Source organism: Tachysurus fulvidraco, chromosome 9 (assembly GCF_022655615.1).
Source record: "Tachysurus fulvidraco isolate hzauxx_2018 chromosome 9, HZAU_PFXX_2.0, whole genome shotgun sequence".
NCBI lineage: Eukaryota > Metazoa > Chordata > Actinopteri > Siluriformes > Bagridae > Tachysurus > Tachysurus fulvidraco.
This window is the reverse complement of record NC_062526.1, coordinates 8,082,587-8,109,359: the sequence shown is the minus strand read 5'-3', so window position 1 is coordinate 8,109,359 and position 26,773 is coordinate 8,082,587. Positions and strand designations below refer to the sequence as shown.

General features: G+C 35.7%; 1 protein-coding gene across 4 annotated transcripts in view; it reads left to right on the top strand.

Annotated features, from left to right (window-relative positions):
• Positions 1 to 25,732, top strand: part of adamts3 (ADAM metallopeptidase with thrombospondin type 1 motif, 3) — a 68,113-nt gene extending 42,381 nt beyond the window's left edge. For 2 of the 4 annotated variants that reach the window (XM_027138463.2, XM_027138460.2), the window contains exons 9-23: positions 1,088 to 1,231; positions 3,442 to 3,574; positions 3,969 to 4,082; positions 4,168 to 4,313; positions 4,791 to 4,966; positions 6,734 to 6,867; positions 7,427 to 7,550; positions 11,090 to 11,173; positions 11,707 to 11,787; positions 12,823 to 12,986; positions 15,674 to 15,830; positions 15,929 to 16,061; positions 19,854 to 20,061; positions 21,452 to 21,569; positions 23,496 to 25,732. In XM_027138463.2, coding sequence (XP_026994264.1) covers positions 1,088 to 1,231; positions 3,442 to 3,574; positions 3,969 to 4,082; positions 4,168 to 4,313; positions 4,791 to 4,966; positions 6,734 to 6,867; positions 7,427 to 7,550; positions 11,090 to 11,173; positions 11,707 to 11,787; positions 12,823 to 12,986; positions 15,674 to 15,830; positions 15,929 to 16,061; positions 19,854 to 20,061; positions 21,452 to 21,569; positions 23,496 to 23,950 — 2,371 coding nt within the window. In that variant the 3' untranslated portion in view covers positions 23,951 to 25,732. The remainder of the gene's footprint in view (positions 1 to 1,087; positions 1,232 to 3,441; positions 3,575 to 3,968; positions 4,083 to 4,167; positions 4,314 to 4,790; positions 4,967 to 6,733; positions 6,868 to 7,426; positions 7,551 to 11,089; positions 11,174 to 11,706; positions 11,788 to 12,822; positions 12,987 to 15,673; positions 15,831 to 15,928; positions 16,062 to 19,853; positions 20,062 to 21,451; positions 21,570 to 23,495) is intronic. The other 2 variants (XM_027138462.2, XM_027138461.2) reach the window with 2 other exon arrangements.
• Positions 25,733 to 26,773: the final 1,041 nt, after the last annotated feature.

Below are 26,773 nucleotides of genomic sequence, written 5' to 3'. Positions count from 1 at the left end.
AAAATAAAATATGGCAATAAAGCCTTGATCACAGGACCTTGGATCATTTATTTTTAAAGTAGAAAATCATGTATATGACATGCTGTGATATATTTAGTCTAATTTGAGGATCAGGACATTTGCTCACTAGAACATAATATGTTCAAAGTTGCTTTATTCACCTTAGAACAACAACAGTCTCTTGTGTTATGAAAGATCTTTTATTTTTATGAATTTATCTGACGGCTTTTGGCAAAAACGCTTTATATTCCCAGTTGAATAATATCATGTGTCACAGTACTTACTGTGTATAAAGTATAAAAACCTCTGTGTATACAAGGCCTTATAATTCTCGTTCCTGTCATTTCTGGCATACTGAACACACTTATCAGAGCTTATATTATGTCATTCTTCCTTCCTTTCTCTCTCTCTCTCTCTCTCTCTCTCTCTCTCTCTCTCTCTCTCTCTCTCTCTCTCTCTCTCTCTCTCTCTCTCTCTCTCTCTCTCTCTGTGTTTTTCTTCCTCTTTGATTTTCAGTGCATGCAAGACAAAACAGCTCATTTCCCCAGATACCTGCCTGCATTCTTTCCCTGGATCTGCTGTTAGCACAGCTAAAATAGATGATTATGCAATTATCACAGAAGAATATAAACACTTGTTGTTTTTGTATACCAAACACATATGGATGAAAAGCAATCCATTCTTTTGCATTTTCCACCACTTTTATGTCCACTGAATTGAACATGTAATTGAATGTAAAGTCTTTCGTTATCTTCTTGTACTAAAGGGAACCATTTCCACATCTGTATTATTGTTGTTTCAGGAGCCAGGGCAGTTTTCCAGCAGTCGTTTGCAATGATGAAAGGACAAAAAAGAATTTGTGAAATTCAAATTAAAAGTCAAAAATTGAAATTCAAAGCAAATTAAACTTATATTAGCATTAGTGCTCTGCATAATGTTAAAAAAATGCTCAGTTATTTGTAATTAATGCATTTACATAAAACATTTACAGAATGCAGAAGTTCTCAAACAAGAGCATTTACTTGCTTGTAGCCAAATATACTGATTCTGTAAACTACTGAATTCTCCCTCTCTATCGTGTCTTTAGGCTGGGAATGGAGCATGATGGACAGGGCAATCGTTGTGGTGATGAGACCACCATGGGGAGCGTCATGGCCCCTCTGGTGCAAGCAGCTTTCCATCGCTATCACTGGTCCATGTGCAGTGGACAAGAGCTGAAGAGATACATCCAGTGAGTCATCATCTCTCTCTCTCTCTCTCTCTCTCTCTCTCTCTCTCTCTCTCTCTCTCTCTCTCTCTCAATCACATGAAAGCTCTTTACAATATAGTGGCACATTATCAATACAGTAAATAATGTAATTAATAATATGGGATACTAAGTAAAAAAAAAACAACAGTAAGTTTTATATTACAATTAAGTAGCAGCTGATCATTAAAATCAGATTAAATGAGTTGTATCTGACATTATGCAGTAACACTACTGCTGCCACTGGATTTCAGGTTATAAGCTCTTCTAAAAAGCTCCTATATACAGTAGTCAATAGGTTGTACATTCTTCCTCATTATCAGTAAGCATTAAAGCCTGTGTATGAGATAAATAAGTAATCCGATTATTTTGGTTTAGTAGAAGAATCGGCTCATTATAAGTAAAGTAACCGTGCCTCTGACATAACAAAACATTTTTTTTTGTTTTTTGTTGCTTAACATTGATCTGTTTTGAAAGATTATTTAAGATCCTACCGGGACACTCATGTCTAAAAGTTCTTTAATATATTTGTGTTATTATTATTTTATAATGTCCTGTCTGGGTAGTTCTTGAACATAATAAAGGAATGTGACTGTAAAAGTGGCTTTTTAAGTGAAGCTTTTTAAGTGAAGTGAAATTACTTAATTCTGTTTAAATATGTCATTATTTCTGTATAATTCTATAACAGCTCATACACCGAGACTTACTTAAACCCTTACACTCTAAATAATATAAAACTAATGATAAACGGATTTTCAGTGCATTCTTTGAAAAGAAAACATACAGCCAGTGACAAAGTGACATTTTCTGGCAATCACTGGTGATCGATTTTTTATAAGTTAAATAACACTCTTGAACTGGGTTCCTTTAGGAAATTAACCCACTTCCATTCAATTCAAACTCAATTCAAATTTATTTGTAAAGCACTTTTAACAATGGTCATTGGACAATGGACAAAGCAGCTTTACAGAGCTTCACTAGATGCTAAAATGCATTTGATCAGATGTATTTTTTTCTATAGTGGCACAACCTTGATGTCTTATTCCTTATTTAGTTCAGCCATGTTTGAATCACATCTTTTTTTTTAGATGTTAGTTCTCTCTTTTCAGTGGAACATTTGCAAATAGACTAATTAGCAGACTCAGAATCTGTCTGTCACACTGACACCCCATCAAACAATTTGAATTCCTGTTTATTTCAACTTTTCCACACTTAGTTTCCACATTCCAGGTTATTTTCTAATGCTGTAGCACTCACAAATAACATTTCAATTAGTGTTTCTATTTTGGGACATGGGATATGGAGAGTATATTTTCTTTATGTGGCAATTCAGTTGTGGAGAATGTGGAAGTTTAATAAAATGATTCGAGAGCAATCACAGGCAGTTTATGCACTGATTTGTTGCACCTTATTCTGAATTATGACACATATTCGCAGTGTCTTTCAGTGAAACACGGCTTTAATAAACCGTGGAAATCGAGGTCATCTCTTTACTAACACTCTGTAGTACTCAATTTTGCCAAGTGGTTTCAGGATTTATTTTTTAAACAAATTTAGAATAATTGTATTTGTTGATTCACTCTGAGGCTAATCCTTGTGAACAATAAAAATGATTGAGCTTTCAAAATCCTTCCTCTGCCTGTTAAGTATATTACATGAAATTAAATTAACATAATTATCTATAAAACGACTGCTTTCTACCAATTAAACTGGTCATTGTTGGATGATTTTTCTTTCACTGCCAAACAAATAATTCTGCTTTTAGGTGGCATGTGGTTCAATTATCAATTCACCGCAGTGTAAAGCACGAGTTTTGTTCTTATCGTCAACTAATTGCATGCTGCTTATCAGCAGAACAAACATCCAAAGCCTGTCTGAAATATTCAGGTAACAGAACAATGCATTTTTTTTGCAGTGACTCGAAAGTACCCCAAACTCATCTGAAACCCATATTAGAAATGTGGATGAAATACCCGTAGTCCCATTTTGTCAATAAATGTGAGACCACTTTATAAGCAAGCTTAATACTTCACTTTCACAAATCAATGTGTATTTCATTTTCACTTTAAGAACCCATGCTTTCATCCTTTCACCGTTTTTACTCTGTATTGAAAGGTCGTGAACACGTACAGTCTACTACATCTAGTCTCAAATTGTGACTGATTTTTTTTTTTTTTTTAATTGCTTCCTCACAGTTCTTATGACTGCTTACTAGATGATCCATTCAAGCATGACTGGCCACAGCTCCCAGAACTTCCTGGCATCAATTACTCTATGGATGAGCAGTGTCGCTTCGATTTTGGTGTTGGATACAAAATATGCACATCAGTAAGTGTAGTTGGAAGGATGTCCTTCTTGTAGGCAGGTTTGATAAAACAGAGTGCGTGTGTGGAGCTCTGTTTATGTAGGATTTGTTTAAAACATATTCACTGTTGATAATTAGCAAGCCTTGTGTCTTTACACATCTTATGGTTCAACTACAATCCTTGGAACACCTAATATAGGTACTAATGTATTAAATATAGCTCAATGAACAAAGTTGTATACACAATTATGTTGTAATATTCACAGAGTGTCCGTGATAGTGACTGATGAATTATCTGATCAGCTTGTCTGTGCCAAATTGCCCAGAATTGAGACACAAATCCGTTATGCATCTGCTGTGGAATATAAGTGACATATAAATTTCTCATAAATATCATATTACACTCGTTCTCTCCAGTTCCGTACATTCGATCCTTGCAAACAGCTTTGGTGCAGCCATCCAGACAACCCTTATTTTTGCAAGACTAAAAAGGGACCACCACTGGATGGCACTGAATGTGCTCCCGGCAAGGTAAATCCAACCCATCTTTGCAATATTGTTGTTCTTGTTGTTTGCTGCAGAATTAATCTTACATCATATAATCCTCTTTCTCTAGTGGTGCTACAAAGGTCACTGCATGTGGAAAAATGGTAACCAGGTGAAGCAGGACGGAGCTTGGGGATTGTGGACCAAGTATGGTACATGTTCACGCTCTTGTGGGACAGGCGTGCGCTTCAGGACACGCCAGTGCAACAACCCAGCGTACGTTTAGCTTCACAAAACCAAAATATTCACAGATATGCGACACATTACATTTATGGCATTTAGCAGACACCTTTATCCAGAGTGACTTACAACTAAGCATTGAGGGCCTTGCTCAGGGGCCCTGCTTGGTGGACCTGGGGTTTGAACCCATGACCTTCCGATCAGTAGTCCAACACCTTAACCACTGAGCTATCTCATCCCACCTTGACACACTTTACTTTATACTTTATGTTTGTAGGAATAATGATTTTTCAATAATAGCTTGTTCACATGAAGCGAACCTGTGTATATTCAGCATAGAGCAGTGATAAAACAAACAAAGTTTTTTTCATTTTAATTTTGACTTCAATAAGATCAAAGAATTTTCCACCGGCTGGGTTAAAGAGAGAGAATTATTTACTCAGTACTTTAGAATGTAATCAAGCAAATGTGTACAGTCTTATGTGATGATAAATGTTCATTTCTTTAACACAGTCCATCAAATGGTGGACAAGACTGCCCAGGGGTCAACTATGAGTTCCAGCTGTGCAACACAGATGACTGCCCCAAGCAATTTGAGGACTTTAGAGCCCAGCAGTGTCAACTACGCAACTCCCACTTTGAGTACCAGAACACCAAACACCACTGGCTCCCATATGAGCACCCAGATGGTGAGTGAGCATGGCTAATTACATAAAAGCCTTGTTTACTAGTTACTATGTCACATATTATGTAGAAAAATGGAATAGGAGCCTAAACATACAGGTAAAAAAACTGCACACACAGCAGCAAGCAAAATGCATTTCCATCCCTCATACTGTACATATGCATTCAAGGAACAGCTGTTTTCAAAATCAAGACTTAGTGCAAAACGGGTCAAATGGGAAGTGTGGTTAATTACCTATTCTGTTCAATGTATTATATACTGGGCAAATACCATTGGTCACATTACTTTGTCTGCAAATGGGGTGTAAATAAGGTGTAAATTAATGGTGGGCTATCAGCACACTCTGCTGGCTGGGCCCATTATTCAAGATTAGAGAATAAGAGATAGCCACAAAGAGAACATCTGGGTCTGTCCCTACACACGAGGCACTTTACAAGGCTATTCTGAGTGCTGCATTTCACTGAGCTGCTGCGTTACCGCTAGCAGCACTGGCATTTTCCTCACGCCAAATATCGAATACTCTTTTTTCCAGTGTTTCAAAGACGTACCAATTCCAGTTGAGCAGCTAAGCCTTTAGCCCATTTCTGTCCCTGCGATGAAAACATGTCAAAAAAGCATGACTCATTGTCTGCTGTTTAATTCACACCATGCTGTGCCCACAGAATTGAGGGAAATAATGAATAGTTGGGGGTATCTGCACAGTCTTTGAGATTTTGGCATTATGCTGCAGTTTGGGCAAGGCTTTATAAATGCTTGTGAGAGCACAGATTTAAACAGTAACTGAAGCAAGAAACATATGCTGAAAGGAGCACACTTAGTGTGTTGAATTCTCTGAGTTCAATTCTCTTGAACCAATGAAAAGATAATAACAGGAAAGAGGACAAATGTGACACAGCAGGAACCTTTTATCAGTTACCCACATGGGGTGACAATTTGATGACGTTTGTGTTGGTATTTGGAAAGGGAACTGCTGCTGAAATCATTGATGCTTTTGACTGGCAACCCTGGACATCTTTTTGGTGCCATTATTAACCACAATTAATATTTTATTATTATTATTATTATTATTATTATTATTATTATTATTATTATTATTATTATTATTATTATTATTATTATTATTATGCTATAGTGCACATTTTATATAAAAGCAAGCATTTTTCTATAAAGGTGCTGGTCCAAATGCTACTGAAAAACTCTCTGTCTTAGAACTCAAATGAATTGAAATCTGGCAACCTTGCAGGTTTACAGTATATTCTGCCAAAAGTAATTAACTTAAGCACCTGCATAAACTCTGAACATGGAATCGTTTCCATAATGTAAATATTGATGTATTTTTTGCAATTAAGTTTCTGACACTGAATAAAATCCTGTGTGTGTGTGTGTGTGTGTGTGTGTGTGTGTGTGTGTGTGTGTGTGTGTGTGTGTGTGTGTGTGTGTGTGTGTGTGTGTGTGTGTGTGTGTGTGTGTGTGTGTGTGTGTGTGTGTGTGTGTGCGTGTGTAAATAAAAGACGGAGGCAATATCTCAGGAGGTGGAACATCATTTTGTTTAATAATCACAAAATAGTTCATATTGTTTACTTCATCTGGTTTCTTACAGTAAAAAAAACCTTAAAAATTCATTGCTGTCATTAAAAATGGTCAACACTTGGACCATGTTTATTAAAGATACTCAGGCACAAAGAACATGTAAAATAAAAAAAATCTAATTGTGTCATCTAAACCTGAAACAGAACATAATGTTTAAGCAGTACCTTTTACTTTCCTTCAGCCAGCAAGAGATGTCACCTGTACTGCCAGTCGAAGGAGACGAGCGACGTGGCATACATGAAGCAGTTGGTGCATGATGGCACACGATGTTCCTACAAGGATCGCTACAGCATCTGCGTACGGGGGGAATGTGTGGTAAGCTTCTGACAGTACTAAGCTTCAATTCCCTTTTACACCCTGCAGCCATGTAGCATCAGTGCAATAGCAAACACTCCCCTGATTGTACCTGTCAAAAAAAAATCCAACATCAACACAACAAAAAAGTTCTGAGGCAAAAAATAGATGAGAAATAAAAACTAATAATAATTCTAAGCATTGACACCAATAATAGCAGTAATAACAATTCTGCATTTTCACATTTCATCACAAAATGATAAATACAATACTGCTTTAAACAACGGGCCGATTTCAGTGCAGATGACTCAGTCATTTCCATTAGACAGGGAATAAAACTCATTTTGGAAGGAAACAATGTGCTCATTTATCAGAACACAAACGTTTGGATGAGTATCTCAAGCCGACCATGTTATTCTGGTTTTAAGACAGGGCACTTTCATTTCATTTTTTTCTGAACAGTGGAACTGTAGTGTCGTCTGTGTCTACTAACAAGAACAGCAATTATTATTCATTTAATACTAACACAACTGAAGCTATGAGAGGCTTCAAAGAGGCTTTATTTCTTTCTGACTTTCAGAAAGTGGGATGTGATAAAGAGATTGGTTCTGACAAGGAGGAAGATAGGTGCGGAGTTTGTGGGGGTGACAATTCACACTGCAGAACTGTGAAAGGAACCTTTACCCGAACCCCTAAAAAAGCAGGTATAAAGTTTTTGCTTCTTGCTCATGATTTCCTATGGGCAAACTTTGCTGTAGTATTTTATTCTATATTTGGTGTCAGATTCCTCACAAAAGTTACACATGCTACTTCTTTATCTAAAAGCAAAATACATATTATACAGAATAATAAAAATGATTTAAAATGATTCTGAAAATCATCGAGATAGGAATTTGGGTTAATAATTGAAAAAAATGAGATATATGGGTATTTTAATGCCCCGAAGCATTTAGCTACTATAACATGTTACAAGACAAGTTTAAGATTTATTCTTAAAGATTTATTCTTAGACTAATACACACTTACAGCAAGCCTGAATCAAATCCAGAACATTTGAGGAACAAAGAACGTGCTGAAGGGTCCAACAGTGACAGTCTGACAGTCAGCCGTAGGATCTGTTTATTTTGACACTGTGTGCATATGCTTATACTCTGTCTTTAATTAATATGCATAATTAAGTATAATTAATTCCATTTAGCACTAATGTGGCATGTCTGAGTGGCAAAAAAAAAAAATCAATCTTCAAGAAGGTTGAAAATAACTTTTTAATAAATTATTATCTTTTCACTGTGGCTGAACAAAACAAGTGCTTTTACTATTATAATAATGAACATTTATATGTGTGTCCAGATATATGCATGCCTTTCTGTATATAGAATATTTGGTCTTCATCAAGAATATATCATAATTTTAGTCTTCAGCGAAATAATTTAAGCATTTTAAAACCATTTTCTCGCTTTTAATTTTACTGGAAAGTTTCAGTGTTGGGTTTTCATCGTATGTTTTAGATAAACACATTAGAAATTGAACTGTAGCGAATTCTTTTTATCATGTGTGAACTATGAATATAAATGATTACATAACTAATTTAAATAACATTTTTGTCTGCGTCGGATTGTCCACTTTTTCTGCATGTATCTAATTTACTGTTAGAGCAGAGATTACACAGGCGAATCTCAGTGCACCGATTGTGTTACAAAGGGTCTGCTGTCTGTAATAAATGCATGTCACAGTAATTATGGCACCATCCCATATCAGACGTATGTCATTAACATGAATTGTGTGACTGTATCCAAAGAAGGCAGGTATTAATTAACCAGTATGTTGCATCAAATGTTGTTGTATCAGAATGATAATAGCTGTGAATGAATAAATGCCTTGAACAAAATCGAAGTACTGCTGTGCCAAGTGAAATACACACCTATCAGTCATAACATGAAATCTGCTGACATGTGAAGTGAATAACATTGATTATCTGATTACAAATGGCCCCTGTCAAGGAATGAGATATATTAGGCAGCAAATGAACAGTCATCTCTCAAAGTTTATGTGTTGGAAGGATAAAAAGGATCTGTGTGAATTTTGATGGCTAGAAGACTGGGCTAGAGCATCTCTAAAGAAGAAGGTCTTGCAGGGTGTTCCTAGGATGCAGTGGTTAGTATCTACCAAAAACAGTCCACTGAAGGGGCCACAGGGTCCTGGGCATTCGAGGCACATTGATACGTATGAGGAACGAAGGCTTTCCTGTCTGGTCTTATCTCACACAACAGCTACAGTGGCTAAGAAGGTATGAGAACACAATATATTTCAGCTTGCTATGTAAATAAACGGGCTGCATCACCACAGACTGGACAGGGTCCATTGTCCTACACTGGACATGCTAGCATCAGAACTGGACCAGGAATCAATGGAAGAAGGTGGCCTTGTCTGAAGAATCACAATTTTCTTTTACACTTACCAGTGTGTGTCACTTACCTGGGGAAGTGATGGTACTAAGATGCATTGCATAAAGGCAGTGCTTTGCTCTGGATAATGTTCTATGAGAAAACCATGGGTCATAATTTGGACAAATACCACTTACCTAAACACTTTTGCAGATAAAGAACATGATACCGACATCCCCTAATGACCGTGGCCCTTTCAGCAGGATAATTCTCCCTGCTACACTGCAGAAATGGTTTAAAGAACATGGTAAAGAGTTCAAGGTGTTGCCTTGACTTCCAAATTCTTCCAAATTCAATCTGATCAAGCGTCTGTCGGATGTGCCGGACAAACAAGTCTGATCCATGAAGCCCCAGCTCACAACTTCATGCCTAGATGCATCAGAGCTGTTTTGGTGGCACAAGTGGGACCTACACAATATTAGTTAGCTGTGGGTTTAATGTTATGGCTCATCGGTGTGTATATTTTTTTGGTATATGATGCTGTTTATTTGACACCTTTTTTATTTGTCAAGTCAATTTTGGACATTCTTGAATAGAACAATTTATTTTTATTTTTACTTCTTTCTAATATTTTAATATATAATAACATTTGTTATAAATAATGATTTGAGGAATTTTTACCCAAAATAATAATAATAATAATAATAATAATAATAATAATAATAATAATAATAATAATAATAATAATAATAATAACAATAATAATAATTATTATTATTGTTATTATTATTATTATTATAAATAATTATTATAACTATGATGTGCTAATAACAGTTTATTTCCTTAATCCTTTATTAATATGTTTGTGAAAGACAGTGAAAACTATTTATACCATAGCATTAATGATTTATTTATTTATTTTCTATAGATGCATTATAATTGTGGAAGAATTCTTGGGTTTTAGCACTTTGCAACAGTCAGTAAGATTCCTGCATGGGAAAGTATTGGTTTCTCTGTAACATAAAGTGATGTGATTTCCTTTTAACTTAAAGAGAGGCTGGTGGAAACTTATCACATCACCCTGTTATGGATTATTTTCCTATACCAGCACAGTCTGATATGTTTTTTCCTTACACGTTCAATTAAGCATGTCCAGAATTTGACATAATGTCTTTGGCACTAAGCATTCCTTACTCAGCATGATGTCACGTCTATGACTGGATATTTCAAATTGCATGCTAAAGTTTGTCTTAGTTTCCACAATGCAGTATGTCATAGCATGTTTACTTGAAAGAGCATGACTAGTGACATCAGTGTCATTGTCATTAACATGTTATAACACACATCCTGTGTGATCTTACTGCAATGCGACGCATCCTTGTTGACTGCATGAACGAAGTCAATGATGAAAATATCTCTCACTTTGTACTAATGTGAATGTTTACTCACTTTCTTAACAGGGAAAAAATTAAGCAAGAGATGCCAAAGAGAAATGCCTTTTTTGGAAAACAAAATCTGCAAGTATTCTGTGTTTCCTAATCGTATGCTTTCTCCCCATTGTAATGCTTTCTTTGCCATTAACTCACTAGGGTGAATGAAAAAGACTTTAGACTGACTGTGTGCAGCTGAATATTTGAAGCATCAAGCTTTTTATATTTAAACATCAAACAGAACTACTGTAATGTAATCTAAGGAATTCAGCACGTTAGAAGTGACTCCACAAACCCTAGTGAGCATGATAAGTGTATCTCACACCATATAAGACCCCTATATAAGCCCCTGACATCAAAGCACCCGTGTAAGTCAAAGGTAAAAGAATGCAGTGCAATACACATGTAATAGTTGCATTTTTCTTCAAGGGAAGACAAGAGGAATCTTTTTGCTGCCCAAAGGAGCGAGGCATGTGTATCTAAATGAGAGTGAGGACTCTAGAAATGTAATTGGTGAGTGGTTCAAGGCTTTGCAGATGAATGGACATCCAAAATCAGGAAATTTCAGTGCTTCAGTGTTTATAGTTCTTTTGTTGAAAAGTGGCTCAAGGTTTTGCTCTGCAGCTTCTGTTATACATTCATCAAAGAAATTGGAGCTTCTAACAGGATTACATCTCAACAGCTCGCTCGATTCATGAAGGTTTCTCTTTCAGTCACATATTAATGCACTTGGAGCTCATGTTCATGAGGCATAAATGAAAGATTTACACAGAAATGATGAATGTATTGTATGAAGTCTGTATGACAAACCTATAGTCACATTCACAAGTAACCGGCTTTGCTTGATGGACTCGACACAACCTGCGGTAGTATAGGGCTCCAACCTGTCCAAGAGCCTAACAATAAAACTGTTTGCCCTCTAACAAAGCGATGTCCACTTCTGCAAAGACATAAACTAAACGTTCAACTCTGTGTTCACTAATTTCTTCCACTGTCTTTTCCATCCGAATATCTTGTCTCTGTTGCCGCTTCACTCTGGTGCAAAGGTTACCTAAAGATGTTCGTCATCCCCCCTGGGGCTAGACATGTGCTCATTCAAGAACATGAGGCTTCCCCTCACTTTCTTGGTAAGTGATAGCTGTCCTCACAACATTTTGGTCAGCAAATGGTACATGCTCACCTTTTCACACATACTGAATTTAGACCTATACACTTGTTTTATGGTACATTATGATTTTTTTTTCCATGTAGTGGGCTTTTAAGTGCCTCAACATTAATGTGTTCTCTTTATCGCCATAACTATCATATACTTCATTAGCCACGTTATCTTTCTGTCAGAGCATATTTAATCGTACGTACATTCTTTTATACATCTTTTTCTAAGACTTCTGATAAAAAATACAAATTAACGGTGACTAATGTTCTAATGAGGCTGTCCTTTGAGGCGGTCCAATTACCTTATCTTATGTTCACTGGACTAATAGCCTTTTTAATTGCTGGACTTTCACTCAAGTAAAGAGGAAATTGTGTTTTGGGTTATTAGACTTTTTTCCTATAATTAATTTAAAGAAAGAAAGATTTCTATCATTGAGAGTCAGGAATAACTTTTCCCATTATTCCCATTATGATGATTATCATTGTTTTTTAATTACTGTACCCTTAAACTTGAGTTAGGATTAATACAGATTATACATTGTTATTGTGTAGATACAGTACTGTTCAATTCAGAATGTGAATCTAAATCAAAGTAGTAGGCTAATAGAATTGGTAGAATACTAAATCTAATACTAAGTAGTAATATTCAGTAGTATAATCCAGTGTTCAATCGTAGTGTATCAAGGCAGTGGTGTTTAATGCCTGGCAGCAATCATTTATCGACTTGCTTTTCTGCCAGGAATCTCCGATTGCATGATTACCCTTCAGTCACAATTAACTACCACTAATACTGACTTTATACTCCTGCGAGTTTTGCACTGTATATTATGTGTAGTATTTTCCTGTGCACAGATTGTCAGAAGATTGTCTACTAATATTTACATGACACGTATCACTTGACAATCTGTATCTGATAACGTCTCTCGTCACTCACAAGATCTCAATCTACACAAATAGTTTCCTGCAAATGTGACGTATGAGGTTTTGTAACTGATCATCGGTTGCAGCGGTCAAGAACCAGGAAACAGGACACTACATCCTGAACGGTAAAGGAGACGAGGTGAGGTCACGCAGCTTCATTGACCTGGGAGTCGAATGGGATTATGTCATTGAAGAGGATGCTGAGACTCTTCATACAGATGGACCATTACATGATGCAGTTGATGTTCTGGTAAATGCATTTATATCAGTTTTATTACCTTTTACATACTGATTAAAATGTGCTTTTAAATTATTTGATTGGTTTTTGATTCCCACTGAATAAGGGAATGTGTCTGAGATTCATGTCAAGCTATATTTGTCAATGTCAAGCTATATTTATTCAATATATTTCTCAAGACACAAAATTGTTCCCATTGGTCTATTCAAGTGTCTGTCTATATTAGTGTTTCCTAAGAATTAAGATTTTTGTTAGCATGATATCTCATGAATGAGGGGTTGATGTTGTTTGGATGTTTGCTGATTCAAGGTCACAGCAAGGTCAGATATCTGAAATTGGTATTCTTTAATAGATTCCTTCACATCTGAAGAATATTTAAGGGTAGTTCTGGCATACAGTTTATTAACAAGAAGTACTCAGTTTGTTGGTGGGGAGGTATATCTGTTGACATAGTAGTGTTGAATACAACTTGTTACAACTATGACTGAATTACACAGGAGTTTGCATGCTCACTGCCATCCTGACCAGGATAAACTAGCTACAAAAGATTAATGAAAGAGTGAATATTCATTATAGTATCAATAATGATCGATTGGAAATAGTCTGCAGTTTAATTTTGATTGAAAATATCCTGAACACATCATAAATGTTTTAGATAAATGAGAAGTAATAGCTCAAAGATTGCAGCTTCTTGTGGTCCTAAAAACTTCCTGCTAAGAATGTTTGAACTGAGTATTCAGTTGCTAGGCAACAAGTTTCATCACGTCTACTTTTCTTGAACTGGCAATACATCAGCCATATCGATTATTGATGCAAGTTGGCTCAAGTTGTTCAGTGTGTTTTGTTGTTTTTGTTTGGAGGGTTAGTTATTTGGACCTTATAGATCCTTTTCAGATTTCTGGGGAATACTGAACTAGCACTTTCTCCCCTATTTGTTGTATGTGTTTATATCTAAAAAAAAACCTTGAACAGTGTTTTAGGCTCATGGTATATTAAGTCTGTAACCTAGTGACCCACAGTTAATGTATTCAAAGCACTTTTGTACGTCGCTCTGGATTAGGGCGTCTTCCAAATGCTGTAAATGAAAATGTACTCATATGTGTCTCTTGCTGAATTTTTCTTTGTAGAGAAGAGATTGTATTTAATCTTCAGTTAACATACAGCGTTGTCTTAAAAATCATAAAAAAATATCCAATGATCTGATGTACAAGATTCATTGATTAATTGCAGAATATTTTTAAAACATGATACTCAGTCAAATTTATTCAATCGTAAAGATTGCCATATATCAGACAGGGAGATTTTTTTTTATTTATTATTATTATAGTAATTAGTTATACAGTATATCTCTCTGTCGACATCTGTGCCAAGTTTTCACAGCAGTTAATCTTTCAGCCAAAGCTCTTTGATCAGCCAATTCCAGCTTTAAAAATGTCAGTCTTAAACTTATATTTTAAGTCATTTCTGTTTCTATGATTTGTATCCCAGTAACTTTGGCAATAGTTTACTTCTGAAGATTAGGAGTCCAAATCGAGTGGGAGGTTACAGAGACGGAAGAGTGAGCCAGAACTCATGTCTAATGTGTCACTAGGTAACACAAGAAGGTACAGGGTTATTAACCAGCAGCCTTTCTAAATGGACTTCATACTAAATGCAAGCTTCAGCAAGAAGCTGTGGCTCACATTGTGACAGATATGCTCATCTGACAGAGAAAGTGAGGTGATGGAAAGCAACTGTTTCCTCCTCCACAGAATTCACTCTGGGTTAGAGATAGATGATGTGGACAGACTCTCTTTTACACCAAGGGAGACAGGTCAAGCCTGGAAAAGCTGGAAATTGAGGAATGATCAGTGAATGTGTAGCACAGCAGTGCATGAATCCACATTTCTTTTTTTCATCACATAGATCGATTGTCATGTAGCATTTTGAGATGTGTGTGAAGTCGTTAGATTTCATCTGGCTTAATGAACATTTGAACAAATTACAGTATAATTGTGTAACCCAAAAAATTTATATTTTTCATAAATGTTTCCATTTTAGTGATGTAACTATAATCTATACATGTATAGTACAAACCTTCATGATAGATCAACACCTCATTATACTGCGTTTTCATTAATCAAGTCAGTCAATCCAGGGCAGGAAAAACTGTACTAAAGCACCAGCAAACAAAAACCCCAGCTGCTGTAATGTCAGTGAGGCATGTTATACAGTGGCACATTTCATATTTTTGGAGTAAAATTATTCCTCCATTGTGTACTAGTGACGCTCGCTCCAGCGGATCAACGTAGATGCAATTATTTCTCTTTTCAAATCTGCGCAATAGACCTGATGACACGACAGTTTCTTCATTCTGGTGATTGTTGCTGAATTGGACAGGCAATGAAAAAAACCCAAAAAAAAAAACAAAAAACGATTGAGGCATTTATGCAAGCTGGTTTTCATTAATTAACTGCAAACCTCTGTGGGTTGTCCCTATAGAAACATACATCTGTCATGAATGTAAATGAATGAATTCAATGGAATGAATGCAGATAGTGTAAATGATGTTACACTAAAACTCATCTGATGTTTGTGTAGTTTCTAAAATGAACATCCGGCAAAATACAGTACAGTACAAATTAGTGCCCTGTTGTCTGTTGTTTATGATGTGTGTGTGTGTGTGTGTGTGTGTGTGTTCTTTTGCTTTCCTTTGCTAGATTATACCAAAAGACAATGAGACAAGATCATCACTGATGTATAAATACATCATCCATGAAGACTCGGTCCCAATAAACAACAACAACGTCATTCAGGAAGACACATACGAGTGGGCTTTAAAGAGTTGGTCCCAGTGTTCACGACCTTGTGCTGAAGGTAATAATCTGAAACACATTTTTTCCTGTTACTTATTTGTAGACTTCCATTTTTTTTCTTTTCACTTAGAAAGTGGCTTTTCTTATGTTTTCTTGAAGGAAACCAGTACACAAAATATGGATGTCGCAAAAAGGGGGACAATAAGATGGTGCACAAAAGCTACTGTGACAATAGTAAGAAGCCCAAACCCATCCGCAGGAAATGTAATCTCCATCCCTGCACACAACCACAGTGAGTAGAGAATATTTTCGTTCATTTTTATGACATTCACTATTAATATTACAGCAAGTCACCAGAATAAAAAAATATACTTCTTATAGTCATAGTCTTATTATTTAGTGGTAATTGCTTACATATAAGTGTGTAAACATCTTCAAGATTGGAGAAGTTAGCTTTGAGTCATGCTTAACTTTAATGAACTTCCTGATAATATTCTGATGCTATGAATAAAATAAACATAAATAATAATGCCTTGAAGGGATGAAATAAAGCACAGAAAAGGAAGAAATTAAACCCTTTAAGGGTTCTCTCTCTCCAGGGAAATCATGAAAGGTTCCAAGTAAAACCATTCTGACCATAATGTGGTGTTTCACTGAATTTATTACATTTACATGATTGTGGAATTGTCTTTTATCCATGAATTATCGATTAATAGAGAGAAAATCTTTGAAGTGAAATTAGAAGAGAAAATGCAAAATAATGCCTGTTATTTTTTCAAAGAGATTCAAAAAGTTGAAGAGTATTGAAGTGAGTGACTGCCATCCTGATTGCATGCTACGGCTGAACAGTGCTCTTTACCTAAATGTATGCGTAAGCATGAGTATGCATGGACATAAGGTTTTTTTCTGTGTGAATATAAATAATATGGTTTGGGGTATCACATGACATACAGTATAACTACAAGCCCATAATAAGGTTCTTTATCTTGTACATTTGATATTCAATAATTAGTGCTATGGACACAGATATCAATATAAACACATGACAAACATTTTGATACCCTTTAATTTAACCTTTAATTCTTATTAAAGGAGAAAGATTGACTACTGTAAAACAATATTGTTTCTCTTGTAAATCATATTGTGTTGCATATTAAAGTTACTCAGTGTTACTTAATATTTAATCACCAATCCCTTTTTAAATAGCCTCCTTAGATGAAATGCATTTATGAAATAACAAACATTTGGGATAATACCATGATTTAACACACACCTTCCACCGTGATATTTTTATATTTCAATCTTTCCCTTTGGGCTCTGTGACAAATTTATCCCAACCGCCTAATTGCCGATCTCCTCACTTCTTCTTCATGACTTTTCTGCCCGTTTCTATTCATTCGGTGGCCTGGTTTTCTGGCATGAAGTGTCAGAGTACTCTGATTTCCTTCTATTCTTTTCCCTTCATTTCTTGTCCCTTTCAGAATTGCTCTTTATACCATGAATGAAAGTCAGTTTTGACCTTGAAAACTGTAACCTTATAGCCTATTTATTTTGTTTTATATAAGAGAAGCTACAGAAATTCTCAATTAGTTCAAGTCTTCTGTCAACTACTGTAAATATCCTGGGATCTTTGCACATGCTGTCTCATTTAATGAAAAGCCTGGCATTAGACTCTGGGGTGAGATTTTATAACAGATGTCATGACTTTCAGTTTGACTTTGTTTATTCAGACAACTGAAAGCTTCCCCAGATATAAACTGCCATTTTTTTTTCACAAATTTTCCTTATAGCATGTTTCGACCTATAACTGGTTTTGCACTTTTTATTGAAATATTAATTTATTTTAAAATGGATTATATTTCAATTTCTCCTCTAGTATACACAATAATCCACAATAACAAGTAAAATGTATACACTTAACCAAACAGATTTTGATATTTTCTTAATTAAAGAGACAAAGTTATTCATAAAACTACAAATGCATTTTGTGGGTAAAGGCAAAAGGGTATACACAAATACATTACTTGTTTTTATTTAGCAGCCTTTATAACACAAGTACATGAATCAGATCACTGACTGATCAGGTGAATAGACATTCACAACCACTACATATACATAGTTTAGTCTATTTCTTTATATTGTGTGTGAATTACATGTAATACGTATGTTTCCTCACATTAACGAGTTCCATTTTGATAAAACAGTATGCAGAATGTCCGACCCTTAAGTAGAATTAACACAGGTGTGACATTCGGTTGACTTTCACACCCGTAACTATTCAGTTCAATTCGAATTGATTTCTAAAACACTTTTAACAATGGACATTGTCTCAAAGCAGCTTTACAGAACATACAAAACATAGTATAAAAAGTGCAAGATTAATATTAGACTTTTATTTAAATGTGTTTGCATTTATCCCCAAAGAGAAAGCCTGAGGTGACTCAGGTGACTGTAGTGAGGAAAAACTCCCTTAGATGGAAGAGGAAGAAACCTTGAGAGGAACCAGACTAAAAGGGGAACCTCATCCTCATTTGGGTGACACTGGAGGGTGTAATTATAAACTGTTATGAACAACGGAAAGTGTTATTATAAATAATGTCCTTTTTACGGTCTTATACAATCTATATACCTCAGGATCCTTACAGATTTGGCCACTTATCAGAAGTATTTAAATGTATATCAGTAACTTCAACAACAGAGTGAGTTATGTGATTTCATAGGCCAATCATCTGCACTATGCAACATCTTCTGTGGTTGCAAAATAAGCAGTAAAGATCAGTGCTTTTGGAGAGATGTCAAGTTTTACACTCAATTGTAGATTTAGTTATGAGTCTTACCTGGCATCAAAGAACAACAATGCAAACTATTTCTCTCTTTATTTCATTACTTATATATGCTATATTTATATTTATATTATATTTGAAGCCTGGAAAGGTCATTGTGGTCATTTTAAGTTCCGCTCAACTCTACTTTATCATAGAAGGCAACTCACATGTTGCCTTCTATGATAAACATTATATCGATGACTGAATTCCTTGCTGTTTTTCCTTCATTGAGTCACAGAAATAAATAAAACCACTCATAACTGCAGTGTAGTCATGCCACATTCTCAGATACATGAGAAGAAATGATATGTCAGTAGTATTCCACTAGTCTGAACACATCATTGTCTGGAAAGCATAAAGAATTTACCGTTGAAATGTTTTGACTTTTTTACACTTAACACTTAACACAGAAGCCAACTGGGAGCTGACATTATAAATACTGTTAAAAAAAAATCTGATGGTTCACTGATACTGCAGATTCCACCATGGTATAAGGATAAGCAGTTTTTTATTAACCACCAATTATTAATTTATTTTTTGCTGTGTTCCATCTTCTCTTACCAGAATTATTCAAATACACCTTGTAAGAGTCAGAAACACTCATTTTAAATTGAGCATGTCATTTTTAAGCAAGAGGTTCAAATATAGGACTATGGTTGAAGAGGTTAATTAGGCAAAGTCTAAGCATCTAAGAACGAGGAATCATTTGCGAACACAGTGTTTATGTGCTCCTTGAGACTAGAGAACTTTTTTTGTTATTTTTTGTAATTGTTTTTTAGTCTTTTTATATTCATGCACATATACCGTATCCAATTTTCAGTGAGTCAGAGTTTACGTATATGTAGTTAACATTTGGATCTACTGTCTTTTGATTGGTCGAATCAGCTTGATTGCTTTGAATGAACTCGAACCAAACACCTGCCGTTTCCAACAAAGTTCACACACAGCACTTGATTGAAATTCTTTGCCTGTTCCTTTTCACAGAATCGTTATAACTGAGTCAGGTTTGTGGACCTCCTTGCTCGTTCAGTATATAAATAATCTATGAGATTTAGGTCAGTACATTGTGATGTGACTACAATACTTTTTTAATGAGCATCATTAGAAATAAGTTGCTTGGTCAGTGAATCCTCTGTAGACTATGCTTCCATCTTGCTTTACAACCTGTTCCTAGAAAATCCTAATATTGGAATTGCCTGAAAAATTCATTGATGGCATTAATTGATTACAAACTCCATTCTTTTGTTTATCTTTCAAAGGTGGATAGCTGAGGAATGGGAACATTGCTCCAAGACATGTGGAAATCTGGGTTACCAAATCCGCACTGTACGCTGCATTCATTTCCTGCAAGAGGGCACGAACCGCTCCATCCACAGCAAGTACTGCAGTGGAGAGAAACCAGAGACCAGACGTCCCTGCAACAGAGTACCATGTCCTGCCCATTGGAGGATTGGAGCCTGGTCTGAGGTTTGTGACTCATTTCAGTGTTTACAAGTTTTATTAAACAATTTTTTGACTCTGCACTATGTGATTAATTACTGGCCTTGATCTTTTACAATTAGCACACACAAGCCTTTATTTCAGTTAATCACCAGATATAATAAGTTGTTTGAGTAAATGGACTTCAGTTATGTTAACAAGCTGAAAGCCAAGACACACACACACAGTTCTTGTCTGTCGGCTGTTGATTACGGCAAATAGTTAGGTCTAGTAAACATGTACATGATGAAAGAACCCTCATCATGTTGAATCATGATGAACGATTTTGTTTAGTGTGCATGGGAATTTACAAACTCAGCTTATTTGCTTGCCTTTTTGTTAAAATACTGATTTTTTTTCTTGTATGAAAAGCATTGAATTTATTGAGGCACGTTCTGAAAAGGATCTTGAATAGACTGCTGATAAGCTTACATTTAATAGCCTATATAAAGAGAAATAGTAGAAGAAAAATAGATTTTCTTTTGCATAGCTTTATGTTAAACCTGATCAAATGTTGTTTACTATTGTTGATGCCTGCATTGAATATGAATAACGCTGGCATTTGCAAATACTTACAATTGATAAGATTGTTTTAGACGACCGTGGTATTTAAACTTGTAACCCACAGCCACTGGAGAAGTCTTTCATATATTTACAATGGATAGTTTTATTTGAGCTGTTTGTATTTATATGCAAGAAATCCTGAAAAGTTATTTTTTGGCCTTTTGATTTAAATAATATACCTTGAATCCAGTCCACATGTCTACAGCCAAATCAATGTCGAACCTTAAAAAGATGGCAGAAGAACACTTTTTGTTTCAGCTTCTGCTTCGCAATTAGATTTTCTTTGGCTACAAAATAAATGGAAAAATGTTTTTGTCAGTAAGCATTTGTAATCGGCGAAATAACTCACAGGTGTGTTCACAAATCACCCCACCCCCACCCCCGACACAGCACACTTCTCAATGGTGTAGCACTACAAGCCAGTTATTACAAGCATGTGTTTTGTTGTGGCATTCAATTCTGGACTGAAAAGAGAGTGGACTGTTAGCTTTTACCCCTCATTAACCTGTACGATTCTAGGGTGAGACAGATTTTTTCTTTCAAGCACTTTATCCCAACAACCCTGAGAACACACCATTCACAGTGCAATTTCCTTCCATGGCACATTACTCTTACATAACTTTTCAATCTCCTGACCACTTTTCAGTATTTCTCTTACATGGTGGCTTTTATTTCTATACACAAAGGCTAAAGTTATACTATATATAGTACAATAACTGTGCAAATCCACTTTAACTGTGAGTACAACTCAAAACACCTCGATAGATTTTAGACAAATTAACTTTCTGATTGTGATTGTAATTCTCTCTGCCAGTGCTCAGTGACCTGTGGTGAGGGAGTGGCAAGCCGCCAGGTCAAATGCCGCATCGGTGATCAGTGCGCCGGCGAGAAACCAGAGTCACAGAGGCCATGCCGCCCAGGACCCTGTAACGGTATGCCAAATCATTACACATCAAGAGATACAGGGTTTATGATTAAACATATATTTTTCTAAATACTGCAATTTAATACAGTATAATTTTGCATTTTTTCAAGATAATGTGGTCACAGAAAATGTTTTTGGCCCTATATTCAAGATACAAGATTTTATTTGTCACATATATAGCTATGTACAGTATACAACTAGCAGTGAAATGAAAACCTGTCCCATTTCTTCTTAAGTTGTGCATACTAATATTCTATTAGTTCTTGTTAACTGTATTCTGATTATGATGTGCAATATGTTACATGTTACGTATAGTAGCAGTGGAACGTGACGTATATTTATGTTAGGTGTATGTTAAGAGTACAGAAAGGGTAAACATTACAGAATGGATAGTGATGTACTGTACTAAATGTGCAGGAGAGTTACTTGGTTATTCCATTGTAATTCTACATGCTGTGTTGCGTGTAGTATTATACAGCGTATAGAATTACCAAGAATAACCAAGAATAATAAAAATATGTTTTTATAGATTCCTAAAGGATCTGTAAGATGGACATGTCCATGTTAAGGAGTCTGTTGGCTGAGGGAAGAAGCTCCTCATGAGCCATCAGTCTAATGAATATCCGCGCTTGCTAAATAATAATACACACCTGCTATAGTGTAGTATATGCAGCCTTCACTCTTACAGATATGTAGCAGTGTTTTGCCACAAGGGAAAGTACCTTCTAGGTTAAAGAGGATTGCTTTAGAATAGCCTTTTTACTCCTTTTTACTCTCCACTGCTAGGTGTGAAGTGAAAGGATGCATATTTTCTCATGCAAAGAGACCATTTAACATGTCAGCACTCTGGGGAAGCTTTATTGCGATTATTGTGCTGACACATACGGTTATAAATAGTGCTGTTTCTGAGCCTATAACTTTAATCACAAGAGCAAACGTTCTCAAGCGATTCTGATAAACATAAAAGAAAAATACAAGGATTTTGAAAATGAATATATAATTGTATGAATTTCTCATCATTGGTTTTATTCAAGATTTTGTTGTGCATTTTGGAGCTCCTGTTCTGTCACATTTTACTTTCATTGTATAATAATACATAAATTGTATTTCCTTTCATGCAAAGCAGACCTTCATTTGTTGTGAGGCATTTTGTTTATAATATAGCTAATTACTAAAGGGAAGTAAAAATGCACAGCATGAAGAAAAAACACATATTTTGTGAATTTCTGAGATGCCAGGGCATAAAGATGGTAAGTTTGGTAAGTCACTGGTAAGACTGATCTCTTTTTTGACTGAAGAAAACTCTGGTGAAACCCACGTAATTTGAGATAATGTCCTGTGGACTGATGAGTAGAAAGTGGAACTGGTATAAAGCTAACACAGCATTACACAAAGACAGATGCCTTGTGTGGCTGCTGCTTTAGAGCCTCATAATTGTCAGAAGCATGAATTCTGTCCACTATCAAAATGTGCGTTCATCAGTCCATGAACTGAAGCTCAAGTGCTTCTGAGTGGCTCAAAAGAAATCTAGTCAAAAACCTGACATGGTCAGCAGTCACAAGACAGCAGTTAATGGTTGAAAGAACATTTTATTGTGCTTTGTATTGCACTTTGTATAACAATTTGTAACCATTTATTGTGACAAATATGTACAAATAGACAGAATCAGAATTTGTTTTACTGCAGTTGCTGGTCAATCTCGGCAAAATATCCAGTCTAATTCCAGCTGCACTCTTACAATACACTGCCCATTAATGCAAACAAAATACAAACCACTTGATGCAAACAAATAGATTTTTCCTCTGTACAAGAAAATCTCAGAATATGTACTGTATGTCCTAACACAGTTAAAGAATATTACACACAAATTTCCAGCAATAAAACGTGTGTGTACATTTTATGCAACAACCTGAATTATGTGTTTGTGTCACAGATGAGCCTTGTAGAGGAGACAAGTCCATATTCTGCCAGATGGAGGTCCTTGCTCGGTACTGTTCTATCCCAGGTTACAGTAAACTGTGCTGTGAATCATGCAGCAAGCGCGGTGGCACACTCTCTTTGCTGACTGAAGCTGCCGAGGTCGAGGAGGAGGTGCGATTTGGCTCAGCCTCACAATTACTCGAGACTCTCTCAGCCTCTGTCAATCAAACCCTTAATCTACCCCTTGAAAAACCCAACCAACCCAGTGGCCCGGGCAAGCAAACCTCCACCGGTGCAGCTCTCAAACCAAACACTGAGAGCAAAACTCCAAAACGTCTGGTGCAGGCTACTAAACCCAGCACTAGAAACCTCCCCTTCATGATGGCCTACAAGCAGCGCGATAACTTCGCTAGAGCTACATCACAACACACGGATAGCCTCCTAGATATTTCCAAGGTTGAAAGATGAAGGCTAGGATTAACAGCTTTTTTTTTTACATTCCTGGACTTTGTGTAGATATAAATAGCTTTATTCTTTGTCTTCATTCATATCATTCCTATAAGAGGTTTAGGGAAGTAAAGTGCTGGTTCACTTTTTGGTTTCTTTGTCATTCCCCCAAGTGGTTACTCAGAATCACACTAGACATCTATACGTTTTTTTTGTTTGTTTGTTTGTTTGTTTTTTCTTTTTTTGGGTACGAGGCACCAAAGATGTTTCAAAATTAGTCAGACGCCCCTTTTCAGCAACCTCCAAGGTTTTGCACATTTAGCTCATGTGATCGAGATGCCAGTGATCAGAAATGCTTGTAGATTTGTAGAATTTCAGAATCAAGCACAAAGGGTTTGTTTAATGAATCTATATTTATGAATGTTCCTGTAAATACTGTATGTGTAATAGTCAGTATTATTTTTTACTAAAAACATGGTGCAAATGTTTTAATGTAAGATTTAAGCATATGGGTAAAATGACAGCAGCTAAAGATCTTTCCCTATTTTTAGTTATTCCCTGTCTAAACTCCTAAACCTTATAAAGCCATTACTCACCAAACGTAGCAAGAAATGCATGTAATCCTATTTCTTTTGTGTGCAATCACATCAGTGATTAACGTCAAAGCTATGTATTAACAACCATTTTCTCAAATTTCTTTCCTTATCTCTTGTACTGTATTCAATTCTTAAGCTAAATGTGTATTTCACCAGCAAGAGAGCTAAGTGTAGAGACAGATTTATATGTCAGAACCCAGTGGGGCTGAAAAAAAGTGCTGTTTGTCACATGCCAGCACAGAGCATAGAGTGTGAAAGCCTATATTTTGAGTGCACCGAGGTAGGATTAATACAGAATTAATTAACGAAAAGCACAGTGTGTAAGGTGGTGCGCTTTCGCCTGCAAGATGTCAAGGGAAAGATGTTTATTTTTAAACAAGGGTAATTTCTCAACCACAATGCATCTGACTGCAATAGCAAAGAACTCCACTGTACGTACTGTATCATTGGAGTCCAAACATATAAAATCCATTCACACACGCTTGCTTGTGTGCTACTGTATAGGTATTGTATATAGAATTAAGAACTTTAGAGTATTTATTGACTTCCTTGTCTGTTTTTTTATGTCCATCATCTCTTATTTCACTAGCAGGTAAGACTCTTCAGTCACAAGGAAAAAAACAGTTTTAAGTTAGTAGTGAGAAAGCTCTTGTCCAGCTGTTTTAGAATAGCATGTAGTGTAAAAGCCCAACACGACTGTCAGCGGCTTCTAAAGTAGTAGACGAATCTGTCCTTACAGTCAATTAGTGAATCTGAGTCATGAAAAGGTTTAATCCAAGACAAACATGGAAAATGTTGGTGTTGTAGATATGTTTTATAGAAACGAAAAACTATTGTAACATTCTTGAAACTTAATTTTTGAAATCTTTTCAATGTAATTCCATTGAATTGCTGCCTTTGACAACTTTGCTGCTAATGCTATGCAAAGCTTTTAATTTTCCTCAAAGCCAAAGTAGATTAGTATTTGTAGTTTTTTTATTGACAATCCCTGAGCCTCAGACAGATCCGCTGTATATGAAAAAACATTTGTATATCCCCAGTCCTGACTTTGCATGTAAGTATTAATTAATGTTCTGACACTCAATGTCGGTTTCTTACATCTTACCATCTGTTTATTTGTCCTTTTTTTGTTTTAATGGAAGTGTACACTACTGATGCTGTTTGTTGTAATGGGGAGCACATAGCAATAAAGAACATAGTAAATATTCATCTGTTACTGTCACTTATTACTCTCTCATCAGTTCAGAGTGTATCTCTTGCATTATTCTTCTCTCCAGTGTGGAATGTGTTTTATTTTATACCACAAACCCTGTAATGTTGATTGATGGGAGGAAGGATATCCATTTGTACTTGAGGTTGAGGGGTGGACAAGTCTGTATTGAAAAATGAGATCACAAGTAACACAGTTGTCACTGTTTATTAATGTTCCTCACTTGTGGTTCCAGCGTACATTACAGTATAGATGAGGAAGAGACGTACGAATATGCCGTATGTTATTTTGCAGTCCTGGATCACTAAGGGAATTTGTCTCAGTCTCTAAAATTGTTATCAGTTCTCCTTTGATTGTAATGCTTTTAACCATAAACTGTTGGAGCGATAAAAAAATAGGTGTATGTTAAATACATCACTCTTCCTTAAGTCCTAAAGTCTCGTCAGAAAACCTGTTACTTATCTGTCTAACCTTCTGTGCCTATTCATTTTCCTAACAACATCCAGATTATCAGTTGTGACTCAACAGATTTTCTTAAAGGGAATTGCATTTCCAATGCAAATCAGCAGCGGCACATGTGTGGCAAGTTAAGATTGAATGACTTCTCAGAATTAATCTACAGTGGATATAAAAATCACACAACTGTAAAAAATGTAGGTTTTTGTTTAGCACATTGGGATTTGACAGTTTTATTCCATTTCTCCTTTTAAAATGCTCTTGATCAACAGTCAGCTTCATAATATTTAGACATTTGAAATAGCTGTATATCAATATATCTAAAGTAAATTTGATTTAAGATGGGATTGAAGTATAGATATTTAGCTTTAATTAAAGGGGTTTAAAAAATGTTTTATTATTACTGCCATTTTTACAAAATCTCTCCATTTTCACAGGCTAATTGGATAAATATAGGGATTAATTTTAATAATTGGATTAAAATCCTTTGTCAATGATGTGTGAAGTCGGGAACTCATGGACTTAACCCGATGCTTTTTTTCCTTCTAGTAGATGCTTTGCCATGTCTTTACTCTAGCTGCC